The 17,631-nt window shown below is 35.7% G+C and overlaps 1 protein-coding gene across 1 annotated transcript in view; it reads right to left on the bottom strand.

Moving 5' to 3' along the window:
• NIPAL2 (NIPA like domain containing 2) overlaps nt 1-17,631 on the bottom strand; it is an 86,492-nt gene that overhangs the window by 56,778 nt on the left and 12,083 nt on the right. Inside the window, exons 2-3 of the mRNA XM_063080134.1 lie at nt 5,954-6,022; nt 1,689-1,860 (exon numbers count right to left, since the gene is read on the bottom strand). Of these exons, the coding sequence (XP_062936204.1) occupies nt 1,689-1,860; nt 5,954-6,022 (241 nt within the window). The remainder of the gene's footprint in view (nt 1-1,688; nt 1,861-5,953; nt 6,023-17,631) is intronic.

Below are 17,631 nucleotides of genomic sequence, written 5' to 3'. Positions count from 1 at the left end.
AGGTTGAAAAACTTAAGCTTCTGGCTATTAATGTGAGTTTTGAGCAAGCCCGGCCAGGATGAGCAGATTCACAGACAGCTTCACTGAAGGTGTGCAAGGGGCTATCATTACTGACCCTTAAGCTCTGAAAACTTTCGAATTCTCACTTCAGGCCCCACCATGCCTTTCTATACTTTGTTTCTGTGAAATCTCTGATTTTTGCACCAATATTTACATCAATACTCCCCTTTGTTTGAACTAGCAAGGGTAGCTCCCTTTTTCTTGTAACACTCCCCCCACCCCAAAGAAAAGTTTTCCCAGGACTGGGAGACCTGAGATAAATGGAGAATTTCAATACAATGGGTGCACTGAGGCTTCCCCCAGGTATCTATCTGACATGACCAGATGATTTTTTACTTGGCTGTGTCATGGAAACTGAGCATAAAGCAGAGTAAGAAAACAAAACTAAAGATCAGCACTATATATACAGTCATTATGAAGAATAATACATTTTTAGAACAACTAAAGTCTGTAGAGATCCCAAGTTGACAATATAACTAGATCTTTTATCTGTTATTTCTCATATTTTGAGAAGAAAAAAATTTAGAATGTTAATGTATGTGTTATGTGCAGTAAATAGAAAATAAAGTTTACCCAATTTGTTCATTTTATTGAAATGTTAGAAATGGTAAATTGCATGTCTCTTTAGAGTAGCATTAGTATGGCTATTTTAAGTAAACAATTTCTAGAAAGCAAAATAATTGTTCTTAGATAAATATTCTATCATACATCATGAAAGCATTTTAAATATGATATTTTAAATGATTAAGGAGAAACTACTTTCAAAATAAAATGAACATCTCTGAATATACATTATTTCAGTTTAAACTACGCTTTAAGACTAACATAATTTTTAAGAGAAATATTAAAATTGGGCTGTGTAAACACAAAACATATGATATGCTTGAGTTAGTTGTTAACAGTGACTATCAACTTGTTTCTATTTCAATGATGGTTTTAAATTAACAGAAATTTAGAAACATGCTGTTTCCATAGCAGCAGATAAAGAGTAAAACCAAAAAAGGTTTTATTGATTTCAACAGGGCTTAAATAATTTGTTCTTTTTTAGCAGTGATTTTTGTTCTTTTTTTTTTTTCTAGTCATTAGCAACATCTCATTTTCTCTTTTCTAAATGTATTTAGTAAGTAGGTCATATAAATTTTGTGAGTAGATCATTGTGACATTACTGTAAAATTACACATTCTTATAGTAATGTAGAATAACCAATATTTAATTCTTAATATCAACGAGATGCTAAACTATGGAGTCAGATCAGGCATCAAAGACTCTTATTACATGTAATGTCAGTTTAACATATGCATAAAACATTGTACTGCAGATGCTTTTAGATAATTCATTAACATTTAAAAGCATAGTATAACATTTTTTGTTACTGTTAATTTATTAAGACTTAGACCCTGGGAATTAGGTTTTCAAACATAAGTGTTACAGCTACAGAATGCAAGTTTCTTTGTGGCAGCATGACAGCAAATAACCAAAATTAGTAGCATAATTGGTCATGTTAACATGCTAAGAAAATAGGAAAGAGTTTCTTCTTTTGTGCATATGTTGTTTCAGTTGTATGTTTTTCACCAATTATTCTGAGGTCTTAAAATTTCTATTTGTCAAAACACAGAAAAATGGCTCACCTGTAACAGACATACAGCCTAATGGAGCGATGAGAGTAATGGGGGCAAAGCCGTAGGCTGCAAAGTTCCCTGTCTCTCCCGTGGCCATCAGTACGACTCCACCCCACCACAACATGCTCTTGAAGTATGGTCTTGGGTGCTCCTGTCGTGCCAACTGAAGATGAGAATATTTCTGGAAGCAAGTTGGAATGTAAATAAGAAAACATTTCCACCCAATTAAAACTTGCCTTGAAATTTTGGGTCCTATAAATTTGTATTCTGGCTTTTAAATTTATTTGCAGATTATTACAGAGCAATTATTATGGTTTCCTGTTTGTACCAAACATATTAACAGCAGAAATGTTACATATATAGATGGTTTTATAGTTTAAAGGGCCTTTTCACATATGAACATTGCTTAAATCTCATAACAATTTGGCAAAATCAGTGTCATTATTACTACTTAAAGATGAGGTGTATGTTAAGGAGTTAAGTGACTTTTTAGTCCATTAACACTAAAACATTTCTTTTAGAACATCAAAAAAAAAAAAAAAAAAAAACAGATGCCAAAATAAACATTAATGAAATAAAGATGATAAATTACTAAAGAAAAACTTTTTGAAAGAGATTCAAATTTATGTCTAAAAATACCTACTACAATAAACACAGCAGAGCAGAATGCTTTGGTAGCAGGGAGTTGGGAGAATGATTCTTACTTATATCTGGTTTGAGTATTTCTTTTATTCAAAAATATATAAATTCCTGAAAAACTATTAAATAAAGCCCAGTTTCCCTAATGATTTTTATAACTAAACATACTTCTTTATAAGAAGTATATTCAGTTCCAGATTACTTTAAAAAAATGTTTAAAATAAAGTAATAAAAGTACTAGAAGAAAACATGGAAGCATAAAAAAAAAATCTTGACATAAGGAACACCTTTCTAAGTGTCGTACAAATTCATAAGCCATAAAAACCAAGAATGACAGATTTTACCCTATTAAAAAAACTATACAGAAAAAATACAATGAACAAAATTAAAGCACACACAGTAAAGCAGAGTGGGAGAAAATATCTCAATACATATGCAAGTAGTTAATATCACTAATATAAAGAGAATTCCTACAAGTAGATAAAAAAGATAAAGAATCCAAGAGATGTTACAAAAGGGATATGAAATGTAGTTTATAGAAGTAAAATTACAAATGAAAAAGATTCTCAAGCTTATGGATAATCAGAGAAATGCAAACAATTTGAAATAATGAAATACCATATTCAACTATCAGATGACTTCCTCTTCCCTCACCAAATAATTAATGATATGTAGCTTTGGGAATATGGGGAATGGTCATGGTCAAACACTGTTGATGTGAGTATAACATGGTACAACCCATGTAGACATCAATTTGGCTGTACCTACCAATATTTAAAATGCACACACCCTTTGGCACACAATACTCACACAAATAGGCAAGGTATATCTATCTCTATAGATATTCATTTCGCTATCATTTGTAATAGCAAAAACAACACACATGTCCTACAGTAAAGGATGGTTATACACATTTTGGAACATCCACCCAAATATACGAGGGTACTTCAAAAAGTTCATGGAAAAATATAATTAGAAGAAAATATGAATTTTTCCATTAACTATTTGAAGTACCCTGTAAGTGTGCTGCTTATGCATGGAAATCAATGCAGGGGCTTCTGGTCGAGATGGTGGAATAGACGGTTACCAGTGTCACTCTCTCCCACAAATCAATGAATTTACAACTACAAAAATGTAACATCAGCCAAGCTGAGGCCGCTGGAGCTCAGGGGAAGAGGAGGAGAGACCTACGGAGTACATGAAGGTGGGAGAAACTACGATGAGAGAAAGAAAAAGTTGCTCTGAGCATTTCGGGCCACGGCTGCTTTAAGGCTGGAGCTGATGAGCTTGTGGAGCAGGAGCCGGCAGAAGCCGCAGCTGTGCCCTTCAGAGGGAGTTACTTGGAGGTGGCAGGGGAGAAGAGGGCCTTGGCAGCCCCTAGGGCAGCAAGACCACTAATAGGGTTCACGTGGACCCATGCAGGAGAGATGAGCCAGAACAAGTGAAAAAAGGGAGGCATTCAGAGGCTGGTGAGTCATCGCAAGGCACTGGCACAGGGCCTGTCCCATGAGAAGTGTTTGGTGTTCGGGCAGTGATGAAGACGGGCCCACTGGGAGAACACTGGGACACAGCGAGGACAGCCGACCCACCCCCCCAATCAGTGCAGGACCACTCAGAGGAGACTGGTTTGGAATGCAGAATTGCATGGGGTGCAGTTTGATGAAAAAACTCAGGCCCAGATCAGAGTTTCTATACAACCCAGATCCACGGGGTCTCTAGAGCCAGAAGTTCCTACAAGGTCAACCATTAAACCCTGTGCTGCACAAATAGCCTTCCTTAGGGAAACAGCAGCAAAGCAGCAATTTAGCTCAACCACACAGCTCAAGTACTGGTTCCTACAGGAAGTTCCCCCATTTTAGAAGTAAGCAAAGGACAAAAAATTACTTCTGGCCCAGGCACACCACCAGTGCCTTGGGGCCTGCCTGGGAACCACAAGTTTGGAGCCGGGAACCAGACCACACTCCCACATCCAGGCACACCATGCCTGTGCCTTGGGGCCCACTGGGGACCCAAGGCATGGAGAAGGGGACCGAACCCCCCTCCCACAACCAGGCACACTGTGCCAGCGCCTCGGGGCCTGCCCAGTACCTGAGGCATGGAGAAGGGAAGTGGGCCGCCCTCCTACAACCAGGCACACCATGCCAGCACCTTGGGGCCCACCCAGGGAACCAAGGTATGGATCTGGGGACCAGACACACCCCACAACCAGGCACACTGCCAGCACCATGGAGTATGCTAAAAACATCACCTCCATATGGGTGGCCCACCACAGCCACCAAAATAACCATGGCTGCCGCAAAAGCGGCTAGACACCACAACCACCATGCAGATGGTCCACCAACCACTGGAGTGCACTGACACAACGAGAGTCACCAGCAGAGATAAAGAAAAGAAGAGGATGTCTCTCTCTACAAGCCCATTCCAGAGTGACAGAAGCAGCATCTGCCCTATGATAATATTGGGGGACCTGATCACACCTCTCAGCATTGGACACATCATCTAGGCAACAAATCAACAGAGTAACCATTACTCTTTCAGAAGGAGAGAAGGAATCTAGGGTAATTAGAGGGGGCAGGGGGAAAGTGGGGGAGGGGGTAAGATTGACAAGGGGCATAAAGAATAATTATGATTAGTAACAATATGTATGCTAGTAATATTGATTTGATCAACATATCTTAATGTTGAACCCCCAAAATATGTATAATCAATTTTGATTCAATAAATAAAATAAATTAAAAAAAAAAAAAGAAATCAATGTGGGGGAAAAATGCACTGTTAACAGTGATTACTTGTAAGCAATGAGAGGAATTTCACTTTTTTCTTTCATATTCTTCAAATTCTTTTTATAAAAACAATAACTTATTTTTGTAATTTTTTCAGTAAAAAATACATTTCTTAGTAATTGAAAATCATATTAGGTCATTTTCTACCAAGGGTTTGTATAAAATACTGTAACATTCTGGAAGATATTTTAATGTCTAGGTTTATTTTGATTCAATAGTTTTAGAAACTGCATTTGTTTGGTTCTATTTCAAACTGATTAATTAAGTGATTTAAAATTTTTTATTTGACTCATGCTTTGGTTTCAAATAAAGATTTCATTTAGTTTTTAGCTCAGCAAGTCAGCAATTCATTTGGGTTTCTAATTCATGGTTCAGATAAGTTCCTATCTTATACTCTACATTCTTTCTTCAAGACCTTTAGTCTACGCTGACATATTTAATAGTATTTTAAAGAAAGGGAAAAAAATTAAAAATCTGTACTCCTATGAACTGCTTCTAAAAAATAGTTGTATTTCATCCAGTAGGTGAAGGCTATAAAAGAAATCAAGTGCTGTAAATCAATCCATTACACAGAGTAGGCACTTTGTTTAGGGTCTACAATATTATTAGGGGCCCACAAAAATGCTTAATTTCTTTTAAAATCAAAAGGAGGAGGAGGAGGAGAAGAAGAAGAAAATAAATACAGTTAGTCTGGCTTATATTTGTCTTTATACCAATGAGGTCATAAAAAATAATTTTTTAATATTTTTTATGGAGGACGAAGCCACAAAGGCAGAAGTGCCCAACGCCAATGAAAATCATAATGTGTCCCTGGATCAAACTACAGAGTTAGAAAAATAAGCTTTTTCTTACCTGAATATTTAGGGAAATGCTGATTACCAAGTTTCCTAAAATGGCCAGCAAAACTCCAAAAAGGTGAATCTAGAAAAGAAAATACTTTCTTTAAATGGTATTTAGAAACAGTACTTATAAGATATTTACTGAGAAAAAAGGACAAATTTAAGTTGATGTATTCATTCATTTATTTGTTCACTAATTCAGCTTTACTTAGCACCATTTGCCAGGATAGGTTTGGAATATGAGTATGGTTTAATTAAAATTAGTTTTTCACTTTAATCAAATATTATTTTTTAGAAATAACTAGAGAAGTCAGTGAAGAACCGAGTTATCTGCCTCATTCACTAAAGAAAACAGTCATCGGGTTCTAACTTTTTCCCCACTAAGCTGCTTTTCATTTATCCTTTCTGTCAATTTTCTTTTCCCATAATATATTCTGGAGGACTGTGATATATGAAAGATCATTGGACTTGGAGTTAAAAGATAAACTGGAGACATAGATATGCTATTTTCTAATTGGTTGACCTTGAGCAAGTCATTTCACTTCCTGGACTCAGTAAAAAGGGGATGTTGGATAATATGTTTCCAGAAATCCCTTTACCTCTAAAGTTTTATGATCTCCACTGGATACACTACATTTTCCCACCACTCCCTTGGTCAAGAACCCACAATGTCTCTCTACTGACAACTATATCAAATATGATACTACCATGCCATCTCCCCATGTTCTGTCCTCATCTTGGCCATCCAACTGCTGCCTCTGGTACCTGGTGCACGCCTTCCCCTGTCAGATGTGACACTTGCTCGTGCCACTCACTCCTTCTCTCAGCCCACTCCAATCACACCTCCCCCTTGTGGCCTGCAGAGGACCTCCTTGAGACCTTCTCAGACCACCTCTGCCCATCTTTACTTTCTCAGACTCTATATGGTAAACATCCCCTATTTTTACTTTTATATTGTCATGTGTGTCACTAGCCTCTACAAATAAAAGGCAAATTCTCTGAGGGAAGAGAACCAAGTCTTATGCTTCTACTGGGTCTAATACATGATCTGCTGTAGAAAATTAGGGGCTTAATAAATACCTGCTTGAAAAAGTATATATACTGGTTTAAAACAAGAATTACAGAGGTTAGAAAATAAGTTCTTACACATTGCCCAAGATGTTTATCATAGATAGCTCGTGTATTATCTGATGACTTTGAAAGATGCATTTGCTGCTCCCATCTAGGGACAAGGGGATAATATTTTCTATTAGTATAAATTAGCAGTGATATAAGGGATCTTTCTCCTCTTATTCTACAGTACATAACTCCTAGCTAGCTTCAAAGTCCAAGGAGTTATTTGAATTTCAAATGAACATTACAACCACAGGAACCCTTTCCAGAATGCAAAATGCCTTTGTAGTTTTAGAGCTTTATTACATGTGCTGAAGTGAAATTCAGTATTTAAAAAAAAAATAAAGCAGAATAGTTGAAAATTCATTTTGTAGTTGATAAATAATATCCATGGTCTTTAATCAGTTAAGAATTTTCTTTTCCCAATAAAGGCACTTGGCAATAATTTTGATCACTATTCCTCATGGGGGAACAACTGTATCACAATACAATCTGTTATTTCATGCTTTCTATTTAATAATCTAATGCACTTGGCAGTAATCGGGAAAATAAAGATTGAGAAGAAATTTGGCATTGAATGGATATTTAGGAAAATCTTCCACAATTATAAAAGTAAGTTGTTGAATAGAAATAACTTACTTCAACATTCTTTAAATAATTCACTAAGCAGTTAAATGGCACTACTCTGGGTATTTAAAAATTGGTAGCAGGATTTGGCAGTGATTTCTTGGGTATGACACCAAAAGCACAGGCAACAACAACAAAAATAGACAAGTTGGACTTCACTGAGATGAAAAACTTTTGTGCATGAACACCATCAACAGAGTATAAAGGCAGCCCACAGAATGGTAGAAAATATTTGCAAATCATATATCTGATTAAAAACCATATCCAGAAAATTTAAAGAACACCTACAACTCTACAACAACAACAACAAAAACAACCCAAATAAAAAATAGGCAAAAGACTCAAATAGATGTTTCTCTTAAGACATACAGATGGCCAATAAACACATGAAAAGAGGCTAAACATCACTATCAGGGAAATGGAAATCAAAATCACAACAGAGTTACCACTTTACACCTATTAGAATGGTTATAATGAAAAAACAAACAAACAAACAAACCCACACCACCAAAACCCATGGGAATGTAAAACGGTATAGCCACTGAGGAAAATGGTATAGATTCCTCAAAAAATTAAACATAGAACTACCACATGATCCAGCAATTCCACTTCTGGCTATATATCCAAAAGAAATGAAAGCACAGACTTGAACAGATAATTGTTCATAGCAACATTATTCATAATAGTCAAAAGACGGAAGCAACCCAAGTGTCCATCGACGGAAGAATGGATAAACAAAATGTGGCATGTATATGCAACGGAATATTATTCACCCTTAAAAAGGAAGGAAATTCTGACACATGCTACAATATGGATGAACCTTGAGGATGTTATGCTAACTGAAATAAGCCAGTCACAAAGGATAAATATTGTATGATTCCACTTATATGAGATATATGTCCATACCTTTGGCCAGGTAGCCTTGCACCTCCTCCCATTAGGAGGTAGACTCTATTTCCCTGCCTCTTGATTCCCAAGGTAGTCATATTCATGAAGATAGAAAGTTGAATGGTGGTTGCTAGCAGCAGGGGGAGGAGAGCATGGGGAGTTACTGTTTAATGAATATAAAGTATGGACAGACAAAATAGTTCTGAATATGGATGGTGCAGATGGTTGCACAACAATGAGAACATACTTAATGCCACAGAACTTATACTTTAAAATGGTTAAAATGGTAAATTTCATGTTATGTATATTTTACCACAATAAAAAAAAATTGGTGGTGGAGGGTCACTGAGTGTCATTTGACTTGAAGAAGTAAGTAAAAGCTCACTTGCTACACTACAGAATAGTTCATTGGCCCAGGGTTAACAGTCAGTACTGTGCTGACTGTTAAATTAAATTCCTTCAATTTAAATATTGTCTTATCACAGGTTTTGTTTGTTTGTTTTCCTAAAGCAGATACTCCTGGAAGGTATAAACTATTAAATTATTAATATCTTAATATAAATGTATCAGACACATGAATAGAAAGGAAACTGAGTATGGCAGACTGCAGAAATGGACACAATTCCTCACTCCTCCTTATGTCCATACCTTTGCCTGGTAGCCTTGCACCTCCTCCCATTAGGAGGTAGACTCTATTTCCCTGCCCCTTGAATTCAGGCTGACCAAGAGACTACAAATGAAGTGAAGGTGTGCTAGTTGCAGAACTAGGCCTCAACAGGCACTGCATGATTCTGCTCACTTTTTAAAGAAAGTTGCTGAGAATAAGCCAGGCCGGCCTGCTGGATGATGACAGATGGGGACCCAAGCAGTCCTGCTGCCCTAGTGTCTATGGCCTAACAGTCAGTCAACTGCCAACCTGAGACGGAGGCCATCCCTAGACCAGCCAGCCCCCAGCTGAAATCAGCCAAGCCTGACCCATATCACTGAACGCCCAGCTGACCAATTGATTCAAAAGCACTAATAAATGTGATTTTAAGCCACTAAGCTTTGGGGTGACTTGTTATGCAACAGGAAATAACAGACTGAGGCTGACTAGGAAGATGGGAAAATGGGGTGAAGATACTGTGGAGCACTAATAGTGAGAAAAAGGGGGCACAAAACAAAAAAGGTGAGACGTTTTGCCAGGGGTTACCCTGGCATATAGGCAGCAAACTATTTTAAGAGGCAGACAAAAAAGCACTATTCCAAAAGTGAGGAGTGTCACTGCCACTTATTCACCAGAGGTGACCCTGCAAAGCCATCATTTTCTCTGTTTTTTCAATTGTAAGACAGAGACAATACTTTAAAGAGCTTTGCAGAAACTTAAATGAGGAAGATCTTGTATATGAAAGCATGATGCAACACACTAAAAATCTGTAGTGATGGGCTAAGACGATACTGAGGAATAATAATAGTTATCTTTGTATCTAAAATGACTGAAGAATCATTTAAATGGTTCCTTTTAAAGAAACAACTGTCAACCTGTTGCTTGGCAGACACGGTAAATGGGTTCACTGTTCCCCCACTCCCTGGCTGTTTGCATCAGGGTATGTGCACCAATTTCACGATACTTTATTGCCAACATTCACTTTTTTTCCCAATAATGTCTTCCAAATCCAATGTATTTTATAAAATACTTGTAAAATATAAACTCTTTATGGTTTTCTTAATGTAAGGATGATTAAAAACCACTACTTATAATTTGTTTAAATGCTATAGAATCAAGACACAAATGTGTAGCATTTTATTTCTTTTTCTCAAGAAACGAGTTGACGTATAGATGTGGGTAGAACTAGAGGGAATATTCTATATTTTCTAATCAGTAATACCAATCATACTACTTTGTTATTTTAGTTTTTAAACTGTCACTATAGTGTTAAAAGAACTCACATTATAATAATTGTCTTCTTATCATTTTCCCAATCGTGAATTGTTATAAAAGTTACTCATTTCAAAATGGCACAAATATAAAATTTACTTTATGGTTTCTGAAATTAGAATTAACTTTGAACTTTGTTAGTTCCTCACCGCCCTTCCTGTAATCTACATGAAGCAAAAATTTGGAGATTTAAAATTAGCCATAAACACATTCCCCATAATTATATAGTAGTTGTCAAAAGCAAGTGGGAGTTCAACCTTACATCCTAAGAAACTACAAAAGAAAGACTTTTTTTGGTCTAAGTCTAGTTCTAAATATTACAAAATAAATAACAGAGTTAGGAACAACCATACTGCATCTGAGTGAATCAGATGTTTTTAAATTACTGAGTAGAAACAAGTGGGAAAATAGATATTTGAATATGCATAATCTTTTAATAAAGAATGTGTAGATATCACCCTCTTAGTTAAGACTTTCCTAGGCTTCCTCAGCTATCAAAGGACTCCCTCGACAGGCTTCTCCTTGAACACTTATGAAGAATTTTTTTGTTAATATATGTGAGCCTTTATTAACACAATAAAAAACATGGTCTGGTAGCAGGACCAATAACTACCATGAGTTCAAAGGATGGATAAACAAAATAATATCTCAATATATATGCAACAACTGTAGTGTGATCTAAAGTGACCAGTGGTTTCCATTGGTGACAAAACTACAAGTACTGTTAATACTATTTTAGTTTCTTGTCTACATTCATAATCAAAGGAAATGGTAAATTTCAGTCAAAGATTAGTGCAAATAAAGATGTAGGGTTTTGTTTTTAAAATTCACAATCCCCTGAATTCTATCTGTGGGTAACAAATTAAGAACCCTTGCATCTGGTGTGTGATTTCTCCCTATGTTCTTTTTGGTATTCAGGGATCGGTTTTTGCTTGAATTCCTCCAATGATGGAGAAATCACAACCTACTAAGTAGTGAGTCCCCATTCATCTTGCTGTTGACGAGCTCAGTCAGTTTGTCCTTCCAGGCAGCTGTAATCTGCCCACCATACATTGCACCCATCGGCCCTTATTCTAAGACTACAGACCTAAGTCAGCTTTCTCTTCCACAGTACATTTCAGCTGCTGGAAAACAATAATTCTGCTGCTATGTTGTTTTCTCCCTATTTCTTACTTTCTCTCTCTCTCTCTCTGTCTCGCCGAGGCAGTTATTTTTATTCACTTGTTATAAATGACAGAACTAAAGATGAAATTGAGTTATCTCCTGAATTTCCGCCATTAGTGGTGGATCTCACCACTTCAGAGCTTATTCTCAATCCAGGACCTTACGAGGAATTTTAACTCTTTTCTTATCACTCTCTTAGGCTAAATGAAGACCAAGAGCAGGGTTTTCATCTTGTTATTTCTCCCTTATTCATCTTTGCTACTCCAATAAGGCAACTAAATAAGACTTTGCTACCAAAAATTAGAAATTAAATATGTAATCCCCTGACTAAGGTGTGGGGCAAGGAAGAGGTATTAACTGAACACCAGCTAACTCGTTTAATTTCATTTAAATAAACTAGTAAATATTTTAGACTATTAGAAATAGTCTATTATTTAAAATATGAATAGTTATTTTAGTATATTATTTAAGAAACAGATTCAATACAATGAATCCATTTGTTCTTAACAACAATTTAAACTTATAAGCATCATAGGGTGCTGTTTTCTTATCCCACACACTACAAAATAGTACAGAGTTCAAAACACTTGAAAGAGATTCATAAATTTACAATGTTATCTGAAAATCAAGGAAATGATTTTTTCCACAATAATATTTCAATAATGCTCAACATCATTGTTATATTAACTCCCAGTACAAAATTCTATACTGATATTTGGAATAAAGAAAGGATTGAAAGTGTCCATAAAAAGGCTATAATTGCAAAGGATAGTTTCTCTACCAACACACAATTAAGGAATTTTAGAACTAGATGGGCCATAAGTCAAACTCCTCATTTTACAAATGAGGAAATTAAAGAGCAGAGAAGTAAGTTACTTGCTCAAAGACAGCTAGCCAGTGGAGAATCAGGACCAGAGCCCCAGTATAGAGGCTTCAAGTCCTCTACTTTTTAGGTCTGTTAAAGGTCACACTAGTCTTTAATTGTTGATGTCATGTGATTGGAAAACAACTACATTTTCTTATAATTATAAACCAATTAATTTTTTTAAATTATGAAACATTCTAAACCCAAAGAAAGTACAAAAAGTAGTATAACAAACCTACATACAAACACGGAGACCAAGCAGTTGTAAAACAACACAAAAAGAAAATGAAATAAAAGGAGTCCAGATTGGAAAGAAAGAAGCAAACCTATCTCTACTCACAGACATGATCTTGTATATAGAATCATAAGGAACCCACTAAAAAGCTATTAGAACTAATGAACAAGTTCAGCAAGGTTGCAAAATACAAGATCAATATGCAAAAATCAACTGTACTTCTAAATATTTTGGAGAAACAATTTGCAATGAAATTAAGAAGTAAATTGCATTTATAATAGCATCAAAAGAAGTAATATACTTAGGGATAAATTTAACAAAAGAGTTGCAAAACTTGTACTCTGAATACTACAAAATATTGTTGAAAAAATTATAGGCGATTCTAAATAAATGGAAAGATAGGCTTTTGTTTTGTTTTGTTTTGTTTAAATTTTTGGTGGCTGGCTGTTTTTTTTATGGGGATCTGAACTCTTGACCTTGGTATTACAACACCATGCACTAACCAACTGAGCTAACCAGCCAGCCCCAGAACACTTAATATTTTTAAGATAACGATATTTCCCAAATTCATCTACAAATTCAATGCAATCCGTATCAGAATCCCAGCAGGCTTCTTTGTAGAAATTGACAAGCTGGTCCTCAAATTCATACAGAAACTCGGGGGACCCAGAATAGTCAAAACAATCTTGAAAAAGTTGGAGGACTCACAGTTTTTTATTTCAAAACTCACTACAAAGCAACAGTAACTAATACAGTGGTAGTAGCATAAGGATAGGCATATAGATCAATGGGATAGAACTGAGAGTCCAGAAACAAATCCATGTATGGTCAATTGATTTTTGAGAAAGGTACTAAGCTCATTCAATGAGAAAGACTAGTCTTTTCAGCAAATGGTCCTGAGACAACTGAACAGCCACATGCAAAAGAATAAAGTTGGACTCTGACCTCACACTGTATACAAAAATTAACTCAAAATGGATCAAAGACCTAAATGTAAGAGCCAAAACTATAAAACTCTTAGAAGAAAACGGGTAAATTGTCATGATTTGGATTTGGCCATGGGTTCTTACAGACAGGACATCAAAAGCATAAGCAACAAAAGAAAAAAGAGATAAACTGGAATTCATCAAAATTAAAAACTTTTATGCTTCAAGGGCACTATCAAGAAAGTAAAAAGACAACTTACAGAATGGGATAAAATATTTGCAAATCATATATCTGGTAAAAGACTCGTATTTATAACATATGAATGTAAAGAACTCTTCCAACTCAATAATAAAAAGACAAATAACTCAATTAAAAATGGCCTAAGGATTTGACTGGACATTTCTCTAAAGAAGCAAAATGGCCAACAAGTATATGAAAAGGTGTTCAACATCATTAGTCATCAGGGAATGCAAATCAAAATCACAATGATATACTACTTAACACCAAGTAAGATGGCTATAATTAAAAAGTCAGATAATAAGAGTTAGCAAGGATGTGGATAAATCAGAATCCTCACACACTGCTGGTGGGAATGTAAAATGGTGCAACCACTTTGGAAAATAGTCTGGTAGTTCCTCAAAAGTTAATTGTGGAATTTATATTTTACTCATCAATTCTGCTCTTAGGTACACATCCAAGGTACATATGAAAACATATGTCCACACAAAAACTTGTACACAGATGTTCATAGCAGCATTATTCATGATAGCCAAAAGTGGAAATGACCTAAATGGCTGTTACCTAATAAACGGATAAACAAAATGTGGTACATTCATACAATGGAATATTATTTAGCCATAAAAAGGAATGAAGTAGTGATATATGCTACAACATGGATAAATCTTGAAAGGTTTATGCTAAGTGAAGGAGTCCAGTTACAAAAGAGCACATATTACTTCATTTAAATGGAATGTTCAAAATAGGCAAATCTATAGAGACATAAAGTAAATTTGTGGTTTGCTTAGGGCTGGGAAGGATGGAAGGCTTGGGGATGACAGCTGGGGGGGGGAGTTTCTTTTTGAGGTGATAAAGTGTTCTAAAATTGGTTGTGATGATAGTTGCACAACTCTGTGAAGTTACTAAAAACCAACAAATTGTATACTTTATACTTTAAATGAATGAATTGTATGATATGTGAATTATAGCAGTCCCCTTTTATCTGTGGTTTCACTTTCCATGGTTTCAGCTACCTGTGGTCAACCATGGTCCAAATATGGGTGAGTACAGTACAATAAGATATTTTGAGAGAGACAGAAATAGAGCACATTCACATAACTTTAATTATAGTCTATTGTTATAATTGTTCCATTTTATTGTTAGTATTGTTAATCTCTTATTGTGCCTAATTTATAAGCTAAATTTTTACCATAGGTGTATGTATGTACAGGAAAAAACATTGTGTTCAGTACTATCTGCAGTTTCAGGCATACACTGGGGGTCTTGGAACATATCCCCTATGGACAAAGGGGGGCCTACTTATTTTCATTTATTTCTACTATCTTTTTTTGTATTTGGAGTTATCTTGCTTTATCTTTGCTTCTCAAATTCTCCTTTTCTACATCCTGTTAGAATTGGTTGAGTTTTCTTTATTCTCTTTTCCACCCACTTTTCTGATAAGGAAGTTATATATCTTCTTTCTGTTAAATTTAAAAACACTTTTTATCTTAAAATAATTATGGATTTATAGTAGTTTGCAAAGAAATGTACAGGTAGGTCCCACGCACCCTTACCCAACTCCCCCATGTTAACATCTTACACAACTACACAAAAACTTCAAAATCAAGAAATTGACATTAGTAAATATCTTATTCAGAGCTCACCAGTTTTTTTTTTTAAGATAGTATGAACCATTTTATTAATTAATTTTTTTATTGAAACATAGTTGATTGTACATATCTGTGGGGTACCACATTGAATATCAATACCTGTGTGTAATGTGTGATGCTCAGATCAGGATAATTAGTATATGCAACATTAAACAATGTAATCATTTTTTGTGGCCCTTTACTAATTTTGCACTAACCTCCCCTACCTACCCACCTCTGGTAACCGCAGCAGAGACCACTAGTTATACATGCACTCATTTGTGTGTGTGTGTGTGTGTGTGTGTGTGTAACCACCACCACAATCAAGATATTCTTCTGTATTACCACCATAATGGTTTTTATGGTGGTAATACAGAAGAATTACCTCCCTTACGTTGCTCCTTTGCAGATACACCCATCCTCCCCCCCTCCCCAGAGCCATGACTTCATCATCAACTCGTCTTTGTAACACCAAGGACCAGGATAAGATCTGGCACAGAGAAGTTGTTTGTTAAATACCATTTGAACTGAACTATTTTCAGATCAATTATAACCTGTCTAGAAATTGTAAATTTTGACATTTGGCCCTAGGAGGATCTCAAATGGAGTGTAACTATTTTATAATCAACTGAGGTTTGAATACCCCAAACACTCAGTTTCTGTGAGAGCAAAAGTTTTCCCAGAATTCAGATTTTAACAATTAAGAATCCCTATTACTGTGCCATATAAAGCTACTTGCTGACTTTTAAAACCCAGGAAATTCGCATTATACTGAAAGAGCAAGTATATAAGTATAAAGCAACTGTCAGAAACAGTTTCCCAATAATACTCAGTATAAACTGCTACATCTTATTCTTTATTTTTCTGAAATTTTGTCTAATTATTCAAGGTTAATTGCATGCCTATTAAACTCATTTGAACATATCTGCAAAGAGTAAATCCTTATCAATTCCCCTAATTGTTGGGGAGGGAAGCTTCAAATTTGCAATGTTTTTAAAAGGAGGTGGCTTGATTACTTTAAAGGACATACAGTAACTTGAAGTAATCACTACTAAATACTGTTTCCAATTAGATGCTCTGGTAAATATGTTTTAATGATTACAAAACCATCTGAAATCAGAAGTATCATTTGCATATAGTGAGCAGGTTCTTATAAACTTGCCATTAAATTAAGGATGTCTAGTTTACATCATTATTTATTTAGCATGTTACCTGTTTTCTAACATTTTAGAATTAGTGGAAACTTAGATCTCTGTCTGTCTGTCTCTCTCTCCACCTTCTCTTCTCCTCTCCTCTCCCCCACCCCTACTGGTCTGGAGGCTGGTCAGGAAAGAGGACAGAGGGCCAGAGAAGGAAAGTGACTTATACAAAGTTACATAGCTAGATAGCAGCTAAATCTTGGCCTCAGGTAACCAAGTCAAGTTTGAATCACTATCTATTTGTAGACTGCAATAGGTAACCTTCTGGCTAGTCAATGCCAACACATCACAATTTTCTAATTAGCGGAATTTGGTTCTTTTTCTCAGTGCTAATGAAATAAAGCAAAGACAATACAGTTGGCCCTCCTTATTTGAGGATTCAACCAACTGCAGGCAGAAAATATAGTTAGGCCTAGGATGGCTGTGTCTATACTGAACATGCACAGATTTTTTTTTTCTTGTCAGTATTCCCTAAATAATACAGTGTAACAACTATTTACATAGCACTTACACTGCATTAGGTATTATAAGTCATTGAGCAATGATTTAAAGTATACGGGAGGATGTGCATAGGTTGTATACAAATACTATTCTATTTTATGTAAGGGACTTGAGCATCTGTGGCTTTTGGTGTCAGCGGGGGTCCTGGAACTAATCCCCTATGGATACTGAGAGACAACTGTAGTTAGAAGGAAAGACTGTTCCACATCTTAATTATGTAGTTACAAGTACAGGCCAGAAACACAGGAAGATGCCCTTAATTTTTGCAGTGCTCACTGTTGTCATCACTGTAGCTTAATTTCTGGATTTTCCAGGATGTCTTGGCAAAGAGATGGTGGCAGCACAAAAAACAATGTGTTAAGAATGAGGTTCAAAATATCAGCACTAAT

This window comes from Cynocephalus volans, chromosome 15, assembly GCF_027409185.1.
Source record: "Cynocephalus volans isolate mCynVol1 chromosome 15, mCynVol1.pri, whole genome shotgun sequence".
Taxonomy (NCBI): domain Eukaryota; kingdom Metazoa; phylum Chordata; class Mammalia; order Dermoptera; family Cynocephalidae; genus Cynocephalus; species Cynocephalus volans.
The sequence above is the reverse complement of the archived record's forward strand: the minus strand, read 5'-3'. Positions and strand labels throughout refer to the sequence as shown.